At 40.8% G+C, this 21,176-nt stretch overlaps 1 protein-coding gene across 4 annotated transcripts in view; it reads right to left on the bottom strand.

The window, feature by feature from the left end:
• The window catches only part of DYNC1I1 (dynein cytoplasmic 1 intermediate chain 1), a 186,176-nt gene that overhangs the window by 73,249 nt on the left and 91,751 nt on the right, over nucleotides 1-21,176 (bottom strand). For all 4 annotated transcript variants that reach the window (XM_027684764.1, XM_027684762.1, XM_027684763.1 and 1 more), the window contains exons 7-8: nucleotides 9,762-9,851; nucleotides 843-1,005 (exon numbers count right to left, since the gene is read on the bottom strand). In XM_027684764.1, the coding sequence (XP_027540565.1) occupies nucleotides 843-1,005; nucleotides 9,762-9,851 (253 nt within the window). The remainder of the gene's footprint in view (nucleotides 1-842; nucleotides 1,006-9,761; nucleotides 9,852-21,176) is intronic.

Genomic DNA, 21,176 nt, shown 5'->3' with positions numbered 1-21,176 from the left:
GACAAATCTTGAAATACCAGGGTTCAAAAGCTGTGAAAAGCAGTGCAGAAGTTTCTGACTACTTCTCAGTTCTACTACTGCCCAGCCTGGGGAAGTCTGCCACCTTGATTTAATTGCTCTCACAGACTGTCTTGCTGAAAATGAATCTGCACCAAGGAACAAATTTTACATCTGTTTCACAAAACCACATTTCTTAATTTCTCACTGCCTTTCTGACTCTTCTGGGTCACCCTAGGCCATCTCTGCGCCCTTTGACTCTCGGGATGAACCTGGCCCTGGCATTCAGCGAAGGAGATGGCAGATGCTACAGACAGGCTGAAGCATAGTGCTAGTCCAACATTGTCACACTGATGCATTTTGTCAGTCCACAGGGATGATGCTGTAGGGTAACCTCCAGTAACTTCAGTGCAACATAGCTACTGATCTGCCATGAGGCTTCAACAGATATGTAGCTGTTGAAATCTAAATACTTTCTCTCCTCCTAACAAGTTTCAATGCTTCTGCTCCCCTACCAATTGCTGAATACAAAACCTGTCACTTCTTGTGCCATTTAGATTGCAAACACTTTGGGAAATCATCCTTTTCATCCCCACAAAGCACAGTACAGTGGGATCCATTACAGACCTGAGACAGTAGTAGAATATAAACACCCCAGTTCAATAAAGCACAAAGGTGTTTTACAATATAATTTCAGATAACAAAGTAACCCAGGCCTTCATCCAGAAATTTCAACCTTTTTTAACTATAAAAATGTTAAATTTTGTTTAAAATTAAGGCTCCCTGTCTCTGGAATTATCTCTAGAAAGCTTATTTTACAAAAGTAAAAAAAACTTCAAACTGACCCATCTTTTTCTTCTACATCTCTGCCACTATAGTCAAAGAAGATGTCTGAATCTTCAGCCAAAGCTCGCTCAATTACACGTATTGTCCGATCAAAAAATATCAGGAATTCTTCTGAATGGAGAACTTGTTGTTTCTCTTCTTCTGTCAGTTCTCTAGGAGGAGCTTGGAAAATGAAAAGATGTAGTTAAGAGTATGACATTTCACCCCTTTCCCAATAAATCAACATCTTCAGTGGGTTTCTTTTGACATGAAAGCTTGCTGTAGCAATGTCAGAAGAAAAATCAAAGCTTTACTCTTAAAATCATGACTGAGAAGTTTTTAATATATCTAAACATACTCCTGTATAATCCCAGAATGTAGCATTTACATAGAAGAGATCCTATATCTTATATATTTATTATTCTGAAATGGAAAATACTTAAACCCCCCAAATTAAATAAACTCAGTGTTCCTATTTCAGGAAATGGCCATGACTGACATTTAGGCAATACCTAACTGGAAAAAGCAGAACATTTATGTAACAGGGGACCTGTCAGTGAAGCCAAAGATAAAATAATCTTCTAAACTTATACTACAGTTCTTTGTATTAAAAGGGCTCACATAATTTCTCCCTTCACTTCTTCCAATTTCTACTTGCTGTCACTGATAAATCCTGCCTTTGCAAAGCAATGAAGTAAATAACCAAAGATATTCTCTGAGACAGCAAAATTGAAAGCAAATCAGCCAAACACCAGTTTCTTCAAGGCAATGTTATTCCTTACAGAGGACTCCTAAGACCCAGAGCAACCAAAGTTACTGAGCCATGGGCAAAGCTGCCCTGGGAGGGGTAGGTGCTGTTCAAGGCACTGGTCAGGATAGCCTGACCCCTACAAGATGAGGTTACTTCTTTACACATACATAGAGATGGTAAACCTTTACTTCCAAACTAATATTTCCAGTGTAGTCCTTCATTTGAAAAATACTATCTTTGTAGGATGCACCAATGCAATGTCTCCACCAGTTTAATGACCTGTTGGTAAACTACAAGTCAAATGAGAGCATCAGGGGAAAGGAAATTGGGATGCTGCTATTGCTACAGTCCATATTTCTGTTCTCAATTACACTAACAGGGTCATATTGATATTGTGGCAATATTGCATATCAATTATGCCTTTGCCCACACGTGCTTTTAAATCATCATTTTCATTACATTTCAAAACTACTTGTATTTCAAAAAATGCCATTAGTATCTTCACAGTTACACCAAACCAACCTTTCAATTAGCTTAAATTCTCAGCATGGAAAGATCTTTTGACATCATAAAAGTTATGATAACATTGAATTTTGTTTCAAATTTATAATTAGGAACACAAACAACATATCATAAACAGATTTATTGCAAACTTACAGAGACTCGTACTTAGAGTTTAACTGGTGATCAAAGGTCTCCTACATTTGGTTTTACACTACAGATCTGAGGTGTTTACTTGTGAAAATGACCTTGTGGTCTCCCTAGGACATATTGGATTAAAACACCAGCAGCCAAAAAGTGGAATTCAGCAGCTCAGAGAACACCCAGTATACATCAAAGTTTAACTCCCAGCCCTGTCATACATATCCTCAATGTTTAATTAAACAATGAGTGACACAGTTTAAAGCTGCAGCTTAAAGTTATTTTCCAGTTGTGGTGCCATGCTACACAGCTTCTTTCTGATTTTCCCACGCTTCATCCTAGATTCATGTGCTCCAGTGCCCAAGTAGGATGCCACCACCAGCCCCCAGGGCAAGAATGGGCGGAAAGGCACAACAGCAGGCAGGAGTAGTGACATGGTCATCATTACTGCAGTACTCAGCCCACTCAGGTTTCAGTGTGCCTGCTTTCAGAGCTGTTGCGGTTGGGAGAGGCTGCTACCACCACACTTACCTTTCCCTCAAGCGGTCAAAGCGTTAGCTCTGAAAGACAAAATCTCTGCACTACACCTGAGCTAAATATAGAGGGTCGGAGAAATGCAAAAGATGGAGGAACAATTTGGCCCTCAGGAGACAGAGCAGCTAAGAAGCTATAAACTTTAGCTTTTGATGATCTCCCATGGCCTTGGCCCTGTGTCTCCTACCAGCAGGTTAGTGATCCCTGTGGAGCTTCACACATCCAGAGAATATCTATGTCCCCTTACATGGTCCCCCTGAGTAGCAGAGCAACAATTACCAAGGCAGGAGCACAATTTGCCTCTAAGTGCTCTACACAGAAGTAAAGCATGTGAAAAAAAAAGAGTGACCAGCAAAAAGTACAGGTTGACCTATTGCAGCATCCACTGCTGAATGGTAATTGTCACTAAGGGAACTCATCTGGCAAAGAAACCTGTAATGAGGCAATATTCCATCATCACCCCAAAAGCATTGCTTTCTGAGAAACAAAGACAACAAACATGACAATACAGCAAAATGGCATAAAAAGGGGGAAAATAACTGCAAAGGCAACTGGAAAACTCATTTTATACTGCTCCAAATGGTAAAAATTATTTGTTAAATCAAATCCTCTCTACAGCTTGGAAATATAAATTTATTACTCAGCCATTTGCCGACTATAACTGCAAAGAAAACACAACCAAAAATCAATAGAAAGGGAAAAGACAAAAAATAAACAGCTTGGGAGATGTGGAGTGCTCACAAGAAGTGGAGACACATGATTGTAGTTCTACCTCAGCAAAATCTCCCTTGCAGTTAGCAACGATCTGTGGGAGGCCAGCAGTCTATTAAACCATCAGGAACACCTTGGCTGAAGTTTGTAGGGCATAAATCAGCTTACCTCATTCATCTGACTGACACACCAGATGCCCCCTGGCGATATTAAGCTTCATATTTTAACCTTATTTTCTTCTTTCATTTGGCTGCCTCTGAAGTTTTATTTGAGGCAATCTCTTCTTACAAGAAGGTTAACATCATTACTTTTTCCAGAGTAAAACATTGTTGTAACTACTGTAAATACATGAAGTATAAGCAAAAAACACAAAACAGACAGGTTTTCAAATATGAAGATTTTCTAACCATTTATCTTTCAGAGCCATTTCCATTTTCTCCTTGTTCCTTCTCCCTGTCCATTACCTTGAATAAAATAAAAAGAATCTATGTAATTTTCTGCAATTTTTCTTCCAATCCATGAGCTTACAGTGACTTTGATCTCAGCTTTCAAGAAACACAAGTTCTCTTCAAGGAAAATTCTGAGAAACGTGAGTAGCTGATCAAAGTATTTTTTTTGTTTTGTTTTGTCACAGAGACCTATGTGATGTGACAATATCTTCAGAAATTCCCCGTAAGAATACAGCATTTGTCTTCAAATACCTAGTCTCCCTGGCACAAAACCCAAACCAACCACATCTAACCTTCTGTGTGTAATAAAGCCCAGCACAATGTGGAGTTTACCACTGCTAAAAGTTATGTGCTTATTGCCTGGAGTGCGATGAAAGCTCCTGCAAAGGGAAACCCACACTTTGCTCTTGCTTCTACACCATAGCTTCCTAATGAACTGTTGTGCCTGTGCTCTGATCCCACCCAGAGGAGCTGAACCCACCTGTGGCCCCTCACAGCTCAAAGCAGGAGGACCCATGGTGCAGCCACAAAGTCCTGTCTAACAGGAGCACTGGGCATCCTGTCTGTCCATGAGCCCACGGAGACATTGATGGGACCACGTACCCATGAGTAGAGTGCTGTGTAGGTGGCTCTGGGGTTATGAGGTCAACAACATATATCAAAGAAGCCCAGTGTTTATGCTAATGTATAATACTGTACAAAATCAAATGGATTTTGCAATTAAAATAAAATCACTGTGCAGTTACATATGCACAGAGGACGCCACAGGGAAAGAAAATATGAGGTGTATCTGTAATGAAAAATATCATACACTAAGTGTTTGAACAGAAAGGTCTAGAACATGTAACAATAATTGAACATGATGTGAAAACAACCAATTTATTCAAGACTTATTTACGAACAATAGGAACATTTTATTATTTCACATGATTTAACATGATCCTCAGAAGTAACATGTTCCACATTGGGTCCTTTTTCCATAAATTTCTTTATAAAAAACAGAAAAAAAATTTATATTAAAACATTTTCTTGAGTTTTTAGGAACTAAGATAAAATTACTGCAGACTTGTTCTTATTCTGCAGAAGCATATTTGTATTAAATATAACATAAATAGTTGGGATCACAGTGAAAGATCAAATTCACAAATATTCAAATACCAGGATTTGAGTCTTCTTCCAAGAGAGTCAAAAAGACATTAAAAAAAATTATTTAAATAATTTTAATAAACTATAAAAAAGATTCTCCTGGAATCTCAGCAATTCTAAAAACCTGACAAGAGAATTGAAGTCCATTAAAGAAAAAAAAAAAAAAGAAAAATACCAAAAGGAATAAGTGAACAAAAGAAAGGGCAAACTAATAAGAACAGTAAACCAGGAAGCAGCCTTGTTATGAACCCAGAGATATAACAAGAGACAGAAGGAGATTAGTAACACCCCTTTAAGAGCTATATTATTTCTTTCAGCATCTATTTAAATCCATGTAAACTTTAGATGTGCTGATGAATGAGGATGGCCAAAAGGTACAGGGTGAGAACCACAATGTGTGAAGAGGCTCCCAGCAGCTTCCAGTCCTTGCCTGCTGAGAGCTCGTGATCCTCTTGCTTTTCTTGTGCTTCACACTTTCATGTCAGGTTAGGTTTGACATATTCCATAACCAGCTTTGTGCCATATCATGGTTTGATATATGTCATATCTTGGTTGTGTTGGCAAGCCCCCACATGGCATAACTGCTGAACACATAAAGGAAGATTTCAAGGTGCATTTAGGGATTTTTTGATTCTGGAGATGCAGAGCCTTAAATCTGGATCTGTGGCAGGCAGGGCTGTTCCCATTGACTGTGCTTCTCCAGGAGCCATGCTGAGCACCATCCCTGAGCATGCCTGAGTTGGGTTGCAAGGATGGGTTGGCACACCTGAGCTTCCTTAGTGTCAGTGGCAGTGAAATCATGGCATCACTTGCTCTTACAAACCTCACCACAGCCTGTCCTGCTTTCCTGATACTGATGCCTGAGCTGTTGAGAGCTAAACCATCTCCACCAGCATGGTCTGCTATGTGGACACTCAAGCACCATGTGTAAAGCCAGGGCAAGAGCAGGGCACAGCAAGTCTTTGGAGCTGCAAATCCCAGCCTTCCCATCACAGCCTTTCATGCATGTTTCTGTGGATATACCTATAGCTTCAGATAAATGCAGGTTGAAGCCCACTTTCAAGATCCAGCGCATCCCATTGGTCATGTGATTTCTACTGACACAAAGAGGCGCCTTAGGTGGAGCTCCAGAGCTCTCTGGTGGTAGAAAGCTCCATCCCACTTGATGCCACAGTTTGAGACCAGTGTCTTGTTTATGTGGTCAGGAGAGGCTGCGAACAGGCAGAGCCCATCCCAGTTCACCATCAGGTATCCCACAATCGGTTCTTCCAAAAACAGTGGGGAGAACATGCACCTGAGACACAGGTGACAACAGGCAGCCCCATGGAAGAAACACAAGGTGGCCCCAAGGCTTCATATGCTTCAAGTGGTCAGCCAGTCAGTTCTTCATTTCCCACTCCACTTTGGGGGGTTCAAGCTGTACCTCTGCCTTTTGCATCTCCTTGGCAAGGAAGTTCTGCAAGAGGTGTCAGACAGGCTGCCCCATTGCAGGTACACTGTGTGCCTTATGGTGATGCTGAGACATGTCCAGAACTAGGGTCAGACCGTGCAAACACCCACGACTGCTGAATAATACTACAAAACTCCATAGAGCAACTCTTGGGGGGGTGGGGAAGATGAGGAAATTAAGCATGCTATAAATATCTGTAGAATTAAATTGGCCTATCTATAATCCACAGAGGAAAAAAAATCACATTTCCTCTTAAAATACCATTACAAAAATAGAGGACCCCTTACCTGTTGGCTTGGAGAGAGGAAGACTGAACAGACTAGATCCAAGCTCTGTTTTTTATCTTAACCTATTTTTGAGTTTTATTCATAAAAAAATTTTCTGTCTTTCCCTTCCTGCACTTCTCTCTCCCATGGATTTTTTCTTACACTTCTATAACTCAAAAAAAGCCATGCTGATTTTTTTTAATCTGTTAAAAAATGTGCTCCCTGAGCTGAAACCAAATTTCAGCCCAGAGCAAATTTTTACGGCTGGGTTATAAATCCCTGAAAAACAGGATTCATAATGGAAGTGCTGACACAGCCTTAACTACTATATAGCAGTGTGAATGGCGCCACTATAATATCTATTAGAGATTCTTTAAAAAGTTTGCAAAATATTGTCTTGCCTTGCAGAGAAAAAGAAGCCAGAGTACTTAATGCCAACATAAACATGCTTTTAACCCATTATGTGCTAATTTGCAGAAAAGCTATTAATTCTGAGTAGGCACACAGAGTGCAGCACCGACAGGAAATGTTCTTCTAAACTCCTGTTTGACTTGTAACGTGGTTTTAATCACTTCCATGAAACACAAATGATGGCTTCAAACTCTGAATGTTACTCAGAACATGAGAAGGGTGATTACAACAGAGAGGAAAATGGGATTTTGTAGTCAAAAGGGCTAAAGCCAACAGGGAGAGAAGGACACTGAACACAAAAAAAATGAGTCTCCGTTCCGTGTCGGTTTGGGGCTGGCGGCTTTGTTTGATTCACAGCATTTGATGCCTATCATCAGCATGCCACTATTTCATCCATCACAACATATACTGCAGGGCAAGTTCACTTTCTATCAGGCAATGAGCATGTTTTCTTCTTCCTTGAACCCAGTCAAATGTTAGCACCTCACAAAGCTGGTTCTGCTAAAACAAGCTGTGCCTTATTTTTACAACCTGCAGTTTGTGTGTCTGAGACGAGTGCTAAACCAGCCCAGCTGATCTTCCACTCCTGGGGGGTCTGCTAGGCAGGGAAGGGGAGCACTGCCTCCTGACTAAAACACAGCAAAGAAATTAAAGATTTTGGCAGTGGCGGTTAATTAGCAAAGTACACAAGAGTTTAATTTGAAAGCCCACAAGAAAGTAAAATAAATCAGTTCAGGATTGTATTTTGATTTTTTCTTCTCTTCATGCAGGAGTTTGTGCTTTCTCCCCACGTATAAGTATTAATGCTACTTTTCTGTGGGAATAAATGGGTGTAGTATCAGCTGTAAGTTGAATACTGGAGGGACATTAAGCAACTCAGGACAGTGCTTACGTACCGAGTGCAGTGATAGCGGTTTTTAGGGCTTTGGGTTGTCACCAGTAAAAGAGACACTTTGTTAGGTCCAGTGACTGCTACAGGCTGTATGTGAGTTGACCCCACAGTTCTGGAAGGAAGTGTAATTTTAATGAAAAAGTAAGTTTTTCTATGTTGCCATGTTTCTTGCTCATGTCCTCAGTTCTGCCTTTGCAGACTTGTCTGGCTCCTGTTCCTGCTGTCACCACTGCTCCCACTGCTCCCCTCTGCCCATGGCAGCAGTGGCTGGGGCCAGTGGGAGAAGTAGAAGGATGAGGAGCAGGAGGAATGAGTTTCTCCCTCTGTGTTTCTACAAGGACCTAATGAGCAATGAACACCACAGGATTTATGGCATGGGTGATTTCTATGATGTTCTTAAGAGGAAAGAAAGAACAATTTATAATCAAAACAGTGCAGCTGATTCTGCAACTCACTTCAGTGTGTGAGGATAGCAAATGTGGGCACTGTATACTGGATTCAAGTTGTTTTGGACACTGATAAAAGGATACCAGTCTCCCCTGAATGAGAAAGAAGCATCCACTGTTGTATTCACAGTTAAAGATTTCATAGGCTTCTCTGTAAAATTACTACATATTTTTCTCCTAGTGAGATTGTCTTGTGAAAAACAAAACTAAGGTCACAGAATCATCCTGTTAATGACAACCATAGCAAGAAGGGACATAGGCCCAACCTGAAAAAGTAAGTTACACAGCATGTTGAGCAGTCCTGGCAATACAGAGGTAAGAAATGCTGGAGAAGAAACTCATTTCCTTTCACCCCAGAGCTGCTGCTGTTTCAGCTCTTTTCCCCACTCCACACAGGAGTGAGCACTGACTGTTGAAGGCATTGACACACCAGAATAGACAATACTCTAGTAAATTCCTAGATGAGGAAGACATTTCACATCCTTCTTCTAATTCGAAAGCTAGGACAAGTCCAAGATAAGGAAAAGAGACACCACGCATATCTACCATGTCCAGTGCTGACATGTATGACTTTGGCAAGTGTCTCTTGTCTGCACCAGAATCAAGAGATAACCTGAATTTTTGTCTCTTGTAACCCTGGAGAGTGTCTCAGTGCACAGTAATGGACAGAAGACCTGGACCTGCCTGGCTTCATGTGTTTTTTTTTAAGTGCCCTTGAAGCAGTTCCCACAAAAAGTTTTGGTTTTGACAGTCAACATTTTTCCAGTGAAATGGTTTTCTGCTGGAAGATTCCTGACTACCAAGAGGTTCGAGTTTGTCACTCTCAAGCAGGCAGTTATGGACTCTAAGTACCTTTGAAGATCAACCAACTTTATAGAGCTGCTGGAATGCCTGGCATTTGCATTTTAAATCTTTCATGTGAGCAGGGTATTTGAGCCAGAGAAAAAAGTAGCATAAGTCCTGGGATCCAAGAATCTCTATTTTGTTCCCAAATTATAAGGACATGTAGCTTCTTCTAAACAGCTGAAGTCTTGTGCCTTTCACAAGCTTCTCAGGCCTACCAGCTGGGTCACTGGGATACAATTTTCTGCTTTATGCCACTCATATGGTTTTGAATCAATAAAACTGGTGACTGTTTGGATTTTAGTATTCTCAATAATGGAAACTACCTATGAGAGTAACTACTGGCAGAACCCAGTCCTTTATACAACTAGCAATATCCTTTTCATTTTTTAAAGTACCTTCTTTCACTTCCTGCTTCTGGTCTTGACTTTCCATCTCCAAGTCATCCTGTGCTTTTGGCTCCACCATCTCTTCGTCATCTTCATCCTCTAGAAAAAAAAAAGGAAAAAAAAGATTATGAGATTCTCCTCCTTAAGGAGCCTGGAAATTTTATGTCTTCTTTACGATTATAAACTGGTAATAAACCCAGGTAAAGCAAAGTGCACAATACATGGAACATCTACATTTATGCTCAGAGTGACACTCTCAGGCATTTCCCCCCGAGTGCAAGATACTCTGCTAGCGCAGGGCACCTGCCACTTCTGCTCCCTGTAGCAACTTCCCATCTCAGATGTCAGCTGAATATCTCCCTGACCTCGGAGATGACTTCTTGGATGGCATAAGGACAGATACAATCATTTTTCAGCCTGGCAGCTATTCCACAGCTGGGACACCTGCTATCCAGACACCTAATTTCCAATTCAATTCTCACAAGATTAATTTGTCTTTTGACCTACAGGAAGAGGTTAAATAGAAATCTGACCTCAGGTCATATGCCACTAGCAAGAAAACAAGCATGGTACAGTTTTGAAAAGTCATCACCATCAACTGGGGGAACACAGCAACCAAAGTGGCATTTGGAGCTTAAGAACCATTCTTGCATTAATATGAATTTAATGAATACTAAAGTTTGACACATGTCAGTTACTACTGCCAGATGTTTTAATGACCTTTCCTGACCTATGCAAATGTCTCTCTCCCTTCCCCTCTCTCCCCACACTCACATGTTCTCATTTTATTCAGGAGGGCAAATCATTCATTCCTTGATATTTGTCTGAGGTTAGAAGGGTTCTGATTATCCAGACCAAAACATAAGCAGAGCTACAAAGACAGTGATGCGCCAAAATGGCTCAAAATTTACTTAGCTCTCATTACTTGCTCCCAGCTATAGCAATGTGATCCATTCTCCTGTGCCTAAAGCTGGCACACAACCTACTCACACCCTTGAGAGGGTAGAGACACCCAGCTTTCTAGATTCAATGAGCTAGGAGGACTGAAAATAGAGCTGGTTCTAAAAGTATTTGACAATTAGGATGAGTAAATCCATGGGCTATGGAGGAATTATTTTGGAGTGATTTTGGAGCTTGACATACCAGTAAGGCATAGCAAGCACAGTGCCCTGTGTTGGTCCATGGCATGACAGAACACATGTTGTCCTGGCCCTGGGGCATTTAGCTGTCAGGAAAAACACTGCAGTTCCTCCAGGGCTTTCTGAGCAACCTGCCTGTCACCACACAGTTCTTTGTGACATGGTGCTTCTCCAGGCACACTCCCTGCTCTAACCTGCCATGTTATCGTGGCCTTGAAGCATACAGGGGGAAACAGGTCATACTTCTCCAACTACTTAGCTACAGGCACCTTCTACTGCAAAGGCTGGCTGCAATCATTCCTGGCTTCTTAAGGGGATGGTGGTGCTGACAGGTTGCATCCAGCAAACAGGAACATGCAGTTGTGTTTTGTTTTCAACAACGTTATAGGCACCATGCTATTGCCACCATGTTGCCTACCAAGGACTTCTCTCCCAGAAGCCCACAGGGGACACGTACGCTGGTATCTTGGCTAGAGAGCATGGCTTAGCCACATACTGTAAGGAAGTGTCTCATCACGGACAGACATGCTTTTCCCTCTTGGAAAAATGATGAAATCTTGGCATAAGATCTGCCATCGCTCCCCCTACTGCTAGTGACTGCAGTGAGGAGAAAGGGAAAGCTCATCTTTCCAGTCACCAGGGGTAATCATGTGCTCCACAGGCTGGGAAGGAAGGAGGAATCCAGTATGGATGAGGAGGCATTTCCAGAATTAAAAGCACTAGTAATGAATGCCACTCCTTTATCAGGGATTTTTCAGATCATGAAACTTGAAGTGTAAGAAAGGTAGGGCGCTCACGATGCCTCCCTTTGATGCCTTCCCTGATCATTACATTTCCCTAGGTACCCTACACAGAAGGGCTATAGAGAAAAGCTTTTAGAGAGCAAGGCAGGGTGTTCCATTTTGGCAGGGTAAACACATTGCTCTGTCCACTGGCTGAAAGACAGATAACATCCGACTCAGTCAGCAGAGAGTCAGCGAGAGGAGCTCTCCTGCTGTATACACACAGGAGGGGTGAAAAAGGGTCCTTGTGCCATCGGTCTGTGATGCTAGTGGAGATTCTGAAAGACAGAGGCACTCCCAACCTCAAAGAACATATGAGAAGTGTGAGAAGACAGAAGAGTGACTGGCACAGGGAGTGAATACTCTGCTAGCCTCAAGTACATATCCATGCACAGATAGGATCGCAACGATGTACTCATATATGCATACAGACACGCTTATGGCAGATACTAATGAAGCCAACTCCCACAAGAGTTTTGTGAGTCTTGCATTACAAGTTTTCATTCCCTAAAGCACCAGCTCTTGGAGCCAGCTGTTTACATATGGATTTCAACTTCCATTTTTAATGTGTTTCCAACCTGTCAGTTTGTGCACGGGAGTTTCAGAAGGTGGAGGGTCAAGAAAATATGCAGGCAGCAAACAAAACCTAAACCAATATTTAATTGAAAGTACTGTGACTTTAAAAGCTTCGTGCTCTGCTTTTAAATGCCTGGATTGTAATTTGGTAATGCATAGGGACAATGTAGCAAATGTAGATTGAGATTTAGTAGCAGATTTTCAGATTGAAGTGAAGCAAATTTATCCCTGTCCCCTAGAAGTTCTTGATCCCCCTGATTTTGGGTGTCAAAGTAGTTGCCTGCCTGCAGCCCATTCCTGCTTCTAAAGCAGAATAGGGGTGAATGGCTGAGGCACAGCTGGAGCAGGGGGGTGTATCAATACTTCAGCACCTATTAAGGTAGATCTTCTTTATTTCCCTTCCTTCCTCTTCTGGGAAAAATCAAAACCAAGTTTCCCAAGAGTTCTTTAGATTTAATTGCAGCAGGAACAATCAGTAAAGGTTATTAAAACACATGCCCTGCCTTTTTCCAAGAGCACACACATCAATAAATTAGTTTTACTGAGAAGGCAGTGCAAGAGTTTTTAGAAGATTAGATATAATTCAGATGTCCTTATTTATTTACAGAGAAATGTATACACACACACAGAGAAACTCAACTAAAAGAATGACAGGGTTGTGAGCCAAATGCTAAAATGTTAGCAAATGCCAGAATTTGGATTGCCTGGGCACGATTAACTTCTTTCCCCTCCCCACATGTAGGCATGATGACATAATTCTGGAATTTCCTCCCTCTTGAGTGGTTGGCTTCATTTTCTGGGTGCTCAACAAGAGACACCTGGGGCCTGAAATGCAGAAGTGCTTAAAGCTGAAGTCAACTGGCCCTGTGCTTTTGGGGGGAGAAAGTGCTAGGGAAATTCTGCACATGCGAAGGCTCCCACAGCTCCCTCTTTCAGCTTTCACTGAAAGTTGTCATTCTGACATTTTTGTCCTTTCTCCCCCTGTGCTTAAGTACTTTTGCATGATGGCAATAATATTGTAAAGCAAATAGAATTCTCATCCTGTATAGATGTACGGCAGAGATAAATTCATCAGGATTTGGGAGATATTAAGATGCTGTCGTGGAAGCAACAGAGAAACAAAACCTTGGAAGGGGATTAATGTTTTTCATGTGTTCAGTGTAATACTTGGATCATGTGCACTAACACGAAATCTGAGGCCAGAGCACTGAATGGAATAAGATAAAACCAGAAAGGTTAAAAGCTGCCTCCTATTGACTGGCTGAAGCAAGAATCTGTTAAGGAAAAAAAAAACATACATGTTATCATGTAATTAAAATTGTATCACCATACATATTCAAAAGGGTTAATTAAGGATGCCCAGGAAACCTGAATTCTGGACTATCCGATGTTTCTTGTCTTTGCAACCTGAATGTTTATTTGCCATATTTTTTATATATATGTTGCACACTATTTAATGCCAATGTATGCATACTTAAACATGTTCATAGTACATACATTTGCTATTGTGCCTAAGAATGGTTATGCATTTGTACATTTGACTGCACATACACCTACATTACAGAATAATGGGAAATTCTTCAGCATTCATTTTCCTGTGTATTATTTACATGTGACAAAGATAGCATTTACTGTACATTTACTACAAAATCTGTGAGCATCAACATAGTTGTTTGTTTCCACATGTGCCCACTCAGGTTGGATCTGCCGTTGCAGCAATTGTCCAGGGAGATGAAGAAACTTGTGTAGTTCCTGAACACATATAGCCTTTTCCTATTTAAGAGCATATCTGATATTGGGAAATTTAGAAAAATAACTTTTTAACTGCTTACATTACAGTAGTAGGAGTGACATTTAGTGACATTTAGCAAACACGGAGATGCTACTAGCACCAGTAATGTTATACTCCGTTCAGAAGAGAACAGGGTGCAACATTATCAGAACTCAAATGTCTATTAAAGGAACCACATGAAAAAGAGCTAGTAATGAAGAAGTGTATAGCAGCTGTGCAACACTTCTCCTTTGTAGATCTAAAAGGACTTTGCAAGAAGGCCAGTTTAGATACGCCCATTTACCACACAGAAGCTGACAGATAGATGCACTCACTGTAGATCACTCAGTAGCAGCTGAGGGAAGAAAAGAAAGTGGGCTTCAGAGTTTCAGCCTAGAGTCCTGCCCACTAAGGCCACCCTGCCTTTTACTGTAAATAAACAAATCCTCAGTGGAAATTATCATTAAATGCTTAGGTTAACAGTCTTTGTCTACTGAAGCTGGTAGAGCCATACGTGGGATTAATATAGACTGAGATAGCTGGACCTCTTCTTAACTCAGAACTTGACCCTTCAGGCCCTAAGAGGGGGCCTATCAGTCCTAACAGTGTTCCGTTTAACATGACAAAGTAAAAGCAGAGCAGTTGTTCTCAGCTTGGTCTTAGCTTGAACACTCCTCCTTCTGTTCCAGACCAGAATTGGTCTTGTCTGTCTAAAAGCTTGCCTATTTTTTTCAAACTACAGAAGTTACTCTAATAAAAGAGTACGAACTCTCCCTACAAACCTGGTTTTGTTTCATCTGGGTGTAAGCTACTAATTTTTTAATGTTACCCAGCTACTAGCTCCTTGGCCACTGTGACCACTGTGCAATTGCAATAAAGGGCAAAGGGGGGAAGCCCCGTAAATACATGGCTAATTCCCTGGCACCTGCAGAAGAAATGCCCAGGTGGGCTGAATTGGATCAAATGTTCAGAAAATCAGACCCTGCATTTCTACAGTGCTGGGCTATTTATTACCTATTTGGACTTTGTATGGTTTTAAACCACTGTATTTATTTTTTCAGCATATAAAAACATACCAGGCACATTCAGGACAAATTAGAATAAATAATTACATCTGAGAAGACTGCACATGACATTGGCTTAGGATCTTAATTCTTGAGATGAATACTGTTTTGCCATTTTTGGATTGCCAGTTTTGGGCAGTTAGCACTGGTACTGCTCAAATAGGTTACTAAATAGCTAATTTGGAGGGGATTGATGTAATTGTAGGCCTCTGCTCTGCTAATACATGTAGCACCAGTGAAACAGCAGGCAGCATGCTGTGCATTCTTCTTGGGTGGAGGATTTACACCTCTTCAGACCTGCACCTCTGAGACTAGCTAAGAAGTTGCAGCTCCTGTGTATTGTTTTTAGTATTGACAGCTATACTGAATTAGACTGACAGCTCTGGTTTTAATTCTGGGTAGGTACAAACAATCTCTTTATTAAACACATAGCTTTAAAATAGCAATTTAATTAGCATCACAATTATATATTTTATTGCCTGAGTCACTGATATATGAGAAGCCAGTGGGTTATTATACGGGGGTTTATATCAGCATTAACATTCCTTCAGTGCATGAGAAGGATCAGTCATGCATATGACACATTCAATAAAATCAAGTGTCTTCACAAGAAGCAGACTCCATATTTGCAACTATGAAATACCAGAAACCATTGTATCAGTTCTATATTTACAACTGTTCAAAATAATTTTGCTGTTTCTGTTATGAAAGAACTACAAGCGGAACAAGGACAAATGTGTTTATATTGACATAAGACTGGATCAAACAAGTTGAATATTGCTGGTATTACCCTAAGTAGGAGTTAAAACACTGTCTTTCCTTTTTGAATACATTCTTTCCATCACTAACAAAATATGCAACAAGCAAGGGAACACATACTTTTTCAAATAGGACTGCTTGACATTTCACATTTTTGAAAATCTATGATTTGCAATCTGGCTGAATGACCTATTTTTCATATAATGTAATTTTTTGAAATATTTCCAGTTTTTCACTTTCATCTTTTGATTAGCCTTTGAAGCAAGAAGTGAATTAATTCATCAGTGGATTTTTTTTGCAGAGTGGGATGTGAGACTGGACGTACATTGGGCACATGTTAGTCATCCCAGATGGAAATATTCTTGCATGCAGGCTCTTCTTGGCAATAGACAGCTGCCTCCTAAATTGTATTTCATTTAGCCAAAGCAGGGAAGACTACTCAGAACTGAATACTGAGAAAAATGTCCATAGGTGAACAGATCTTGCCCTAAGCTCCGTGAAACAGGCAACAAATTTCATCTGGGAATTTCATGTGAGCTGGAGTTTGCAGGCATATTTGCAGACAAGAATCATATGCATGCAAGGTATTGCTGCTTCCTACCCAGAAAGACACTTAAATGTGCATTGCAGGAACATAAAAAAGCTCCAGGTTGTCCTTGTGAAGTTCCCCATCCCTGATGATGGCACATTCCGAACACACCATCTTGTCCTTACGAACTAGTACAGAGAAGACATGCTTTCCAAAGACGGTCAGATGAAAAGGCAACATTAGAAAAAGAAAGGATAAAATTGATTAATGAATTTCTGGAACCACCCTATGGCCACAGGACCTGTAAAACTTGAACAGAAGTATATGTCAATCTTTCTTTGCTTTGCACATATGTGTTTTTTAATTGTCCAAAGAAAATGGTCTGTCTGTATGTTATTTGACTGCAGTTCTGCAAGAGCAAAAATAAATGACAGTGTTACAAGAACAGACTGCCTAGCATCTTCAAACTCTCTTAATTTTTTGTTATCTTTGTTATGTTTTGTTATCTTCTGTTATTTTTGTTACCTAAGTGCTATGGTGCTCTTTTGTAAAAAATAAGCTTTTGCATATTGGTAAAATACAGGATGCAGAAGTCATGTTACTTTTACTAGAATCAAGTATATTGACTGAATAATTTTAAAGAGAATATTGCTTTAAAATTTACTCGTAAAATAATATAATGTTTGACTCATATATCACTTTAATCCAAAAGACTGCAGGGCACTTTTCCCTGTCGTTAACACGTTTAGCCTAACATCTTCCACAGCGAGTAGACTAGTAACAATAGACTAGTTTTAAAAATGCAGGACTAAGAGAAAAAAACCTAAGTTTTCTTGATTCTTGCAAAATGAAGTACTACTCCCATATCTCTGCCACGTCTAAGAAGGGTTTTCTGACCTCATCCCTTGTTCTGCAATGCGAATCTCTGCAAGACTTCACCCCTCATCCCATAAAGAGCAGGTGGTATTACCAGCCATTACACTCAGATCCCCAGAGTCCTCTTCTCAGGCTTCAGCTATCCGTATACAAGCGCAATGAAGGAAATATGTATTTCACCCCAAAAATAAACACTTAGCCCAGCTGAGTGAGAGGAGTCATTTAGTTCAGAAAATTTATTTTGCCTACAGCGTCGGTTGTGCCTGTACTATTACCACTTAAAAATTTGTCCTAAATTTACTACACTTCCCTCTTAAAACAAGCACACTGTACATAATTTTTACTCTACATTTCTTCTTAAAGCTCTCCTTAACAATTACCACATTCAAGTACTCTTGGTTGGGGGATTGTCAGGTCCCCAGTATATGATTTCTCATAACCATGTCTTGATCTAGGGTGATACCCCTCAGCTCCTGTCCCTGTGCCTCTTCCTGCTTGTGTTTGCAGTCAAACTTCTTTTTGGTACATTATGAAGACAGACCTCATTTTTCCATTTTGTGACAAATGATAGACTATCACAGCCAAATGGCAAAAAAAGTCACAGAAAAAATTGTTTTACTGTGGCATTTCACTAAGCTTTTCATAGCCCTGACTGCAAACTTTTGCACTGGTTCAAATGTTAAGATCGGTGTTTCAGAATATAATAATTTTGTTCCCAATTAAAATGGAAAGCTGCCTCTGATTCTTCAGGGAAGCATTTCTTTAACCCAAGAAACTGATTTTCCAGTTCCTTGGCCTGAGCACAGTTTTCAGTTGTGGTGAGAATCTCAGAATTCAAAGTGTCCCTTGTTTTTAGTTTCTGGTTGGTCTAAACCAGACGTGGATTTTTCTCTCCTCTTTTGGACTGTTGCAACATCGTACTGGTTGAAAGCATTTTTCAGTCCCCAGAGAACTAAAATGCAGAGTACTCCACCGGAGTCATCACCTCTTCTAGCTGACTCTCTTTTCTCCTCTCTTTCCATTCCCAAAGCTCATGTTCAATTCTATTGTGCCTGAAAATATTCCAGTTGGAAGATGTAACACAGAAAGAAAAGTACAGAAGTTTCCTTTCCTTGGCCGTGGTTGGGCCTTCAAATAAAAATGCCATCATGAAATAATATTCGAACAGCAGAAGCCTTACAGTAGCATTTACAGACCTCCAGCTCTGAAACCAAATAGTATAAATTTAAAATATCTGCTACAGTATAACTGCAGTGGTGTTAACCTTGAGGAAGAAAGAGATGGAGACCCTTCATCTCTGTGGATGAAGAAGGGGTTGCTAAACCATGCAGGTTTCCACAGCCTCTGAAACCTGGGAGGATTTGTTCCTGCTGTGCTGCTGGAGGAAATCATGTGCCAGCAGTGTGAAACGACTCCTGCCCTGGGAAAGCACACTGAGACACGTGGCAGACTTTGTGGATAGGGCCTGCTGAAGTCATTTTCAAACACTCAGATCAAGCAATAGTGTTAAATCACAAACACTTAAGTATGTTATTGAAAACCAGTCCCCACAAGCTATAGCATTAGTAGCAATTGTAAAACAAAAGCTGCTTTCACATTAAACACACACACACAGATGATGTATGTGGCATTTACACAGTGCCTGATATGTAGGTCGATCATGTTTGCCTCAGCTGGGCACTAGGTACTTAAAACATTAAGCACAATGTAGACCAAGTAAATTCTGTGGGATTGTTACTGCTGACATATAGGGGACAAGGACTTCACTCATAGACTCATTTATTGCAAGTGCAAATGACTTTATACTCCACAGGCCACCTCTCCTAATTTTCACCATGTTTTTGCTTGAGCAAGATAATAAAACCTGGATATTGTAGAAGAAATTAATTCTCTGCTTCCATACTGTGTCTCTGTTCATAAAGCCACAGTAATATACCTTAGGTCAAATTCTCCAGCCCTGACTCGGTTTAACTTCTCCTGCAAGCAGTAGCATAAGCTCTGGCCTTTCAGAGTTTCTCCTTTATTTTTTGATATGACATTTGGATATAACATTTCAGTCCAAGGCCCAAAAATTAGCTGAATGGGCACATAGTTGTTTGTATGCCTGGTTTAACTTTTAATGCCATCTTTTCCACAAATCTCTCCATCTCGGTTCTATGACATTTTATAAATAAAAATCAATGCCTAAGATGTAGCATATACTTTTGTAACTGAAATATCTGAGAGCATAAATCTCTACATTTATACACAAACCTCAACAGACAGAAATGGAGACAAGACTGCTAATACATTACAATTGGAAAGAGTAATTGGAAAAACAACTATATTCATAAACAATTACCACAGCAAATACACAAAGACTCCCTCTCTTTATCTTCTTGACGCACACATGCATACACTTCGCTCAGCACTTTAAAAATAACCATTAGTCATATGGCAAATGCATTTTACATGAGCAAAGATTCATTTCAACATTTTTCTTAAAAAAGGCTAGCAAAAAAATGCTTTATTAAAAATTTTTAAACTACAAAAGAAAAGCTGGGTCAGGGCTCGATGTCTGAGTGCTTAATTACTTATATAGGCACTAAACAGACCCCGTTTAATTCTATTTCCCACTGACGCCACTTCACCTTAGTCACTGGTGTTAGGCATGATTTGCATCAGTGTATGTGAAAAAGGAATTCCCTCTGACAGTTTTGAACTTGCCATATTTTAATTTCACTGTATGTGTCCTACCACACTGAGAGAGGAGAAGCTTTCCCTTCTAGCAGCTCAGTTTCAGGGGTATCAAGGTGAGCAATACCTTTTAGTGGTGGGGAAACCAAGGTGCAAACACATCAGCTTCTCACCCAAAGTCACTCCTGAAATAGCTGCAGATGATGGAATAAAATCCTGGTCTTCTGATTCCTAAACTGATATTTCTGGCACTGCTTCCCCTGGGGCATGTGATCAGGGTTGCTTTGGAGGCTGCTCAGCCTTTATTATGTCAAACCAGATGTTAAAAAACACAGCCGGTTTCCCCCAGCTGCTTGCTGCAACCTGTCTGGAGAGCACCCAGCTCCCGTGCTGCTATCCCCACTGCTGGGAACCCCCCTGTCTGAACACCCTCCACCCTCACCCTTGCCTTCACCTCCCTGCCTCCGCAGTCCTTCACCCTGCTGCCAGCCTTGGCTTCCCCTCTCCTCCGCTCCCACCCTTCCCACCCCAGTTCTGCTCAGGGTCACACTTCAAAGTCTTCCTCTCTCCCAGGAAGGCCTCTTCTTTCCTCCTGGCCCCTCTCCAGCCTCCCTGGCATTGGTCTTCCTGAAGCAGATATCAAAAATCCCCTACTTGCAACCTGGGGCTTTGTGCATGCCGGAAGCCTTACGCAGCTGCAGATACCTGTTTGACACAGAAATGCCCTCTGATTTGGATTCTTAAATGAACACTTCAAGGTTTTTCTGAGAACTTTGGTTGTAAGACACTAATTAAAAAAAACCAAACCCAACAAAAACCACCCCCACCACCCAAGTTCCCAATTGCTATGGTTAAAACCCAGCTCACCCACTGCAGCTTGAAGGATCAGGTATGTTTTTATGTGCTTAAGCTCAACAGGCCGCAGTAGGTTCAGATGTCTAAACAGGCAGAATGCATCTGCAGTTGGGGTACATTGGAAGATTAAACTGCACCACAACCGCTCACTGGAATATGCTTCCCTTTTCCCACTTCACAGTTCAGACTCAGCAAGAGAATAATTTCTGTGGCTATTTTATATCTGTCACACTGGAAAATGGATGCTTTGAAGTGCCATACAACAGGCTGCTTGTAAATCAAAATTCTTCCTTTTCTCCCAAAACACTGCAAAGAACCCCTCCTCAGGCAGCTCTCAGAATCTCTCAGCTACAGTCAGGAACACCAAATGAAGACAGAGATATAATAAAATACCTCA

This window comes from Neopelma chrysocephalum, unplaced genomic scaffold, assembly GCF_003984885.1.
Source record: "Neopelma chrysocephalum unplaced genomic scaffold, ASM398488v2 Primary Assembly neopelma1_67, whole genome shotgun sequence".
In the NCBI taxonomy this organism is placed as follows: Eukaryota; Metazoa; Chordata; class Aves; order Passeriformes; family Pipridae; genus Neopelma; species Neopelma chrysocephalum.
The sequence above is the reverse complement of the archived record's forward strand: the minus strand, read 5'-3'. Positions and strand labels throughout refer to the sequence as shown.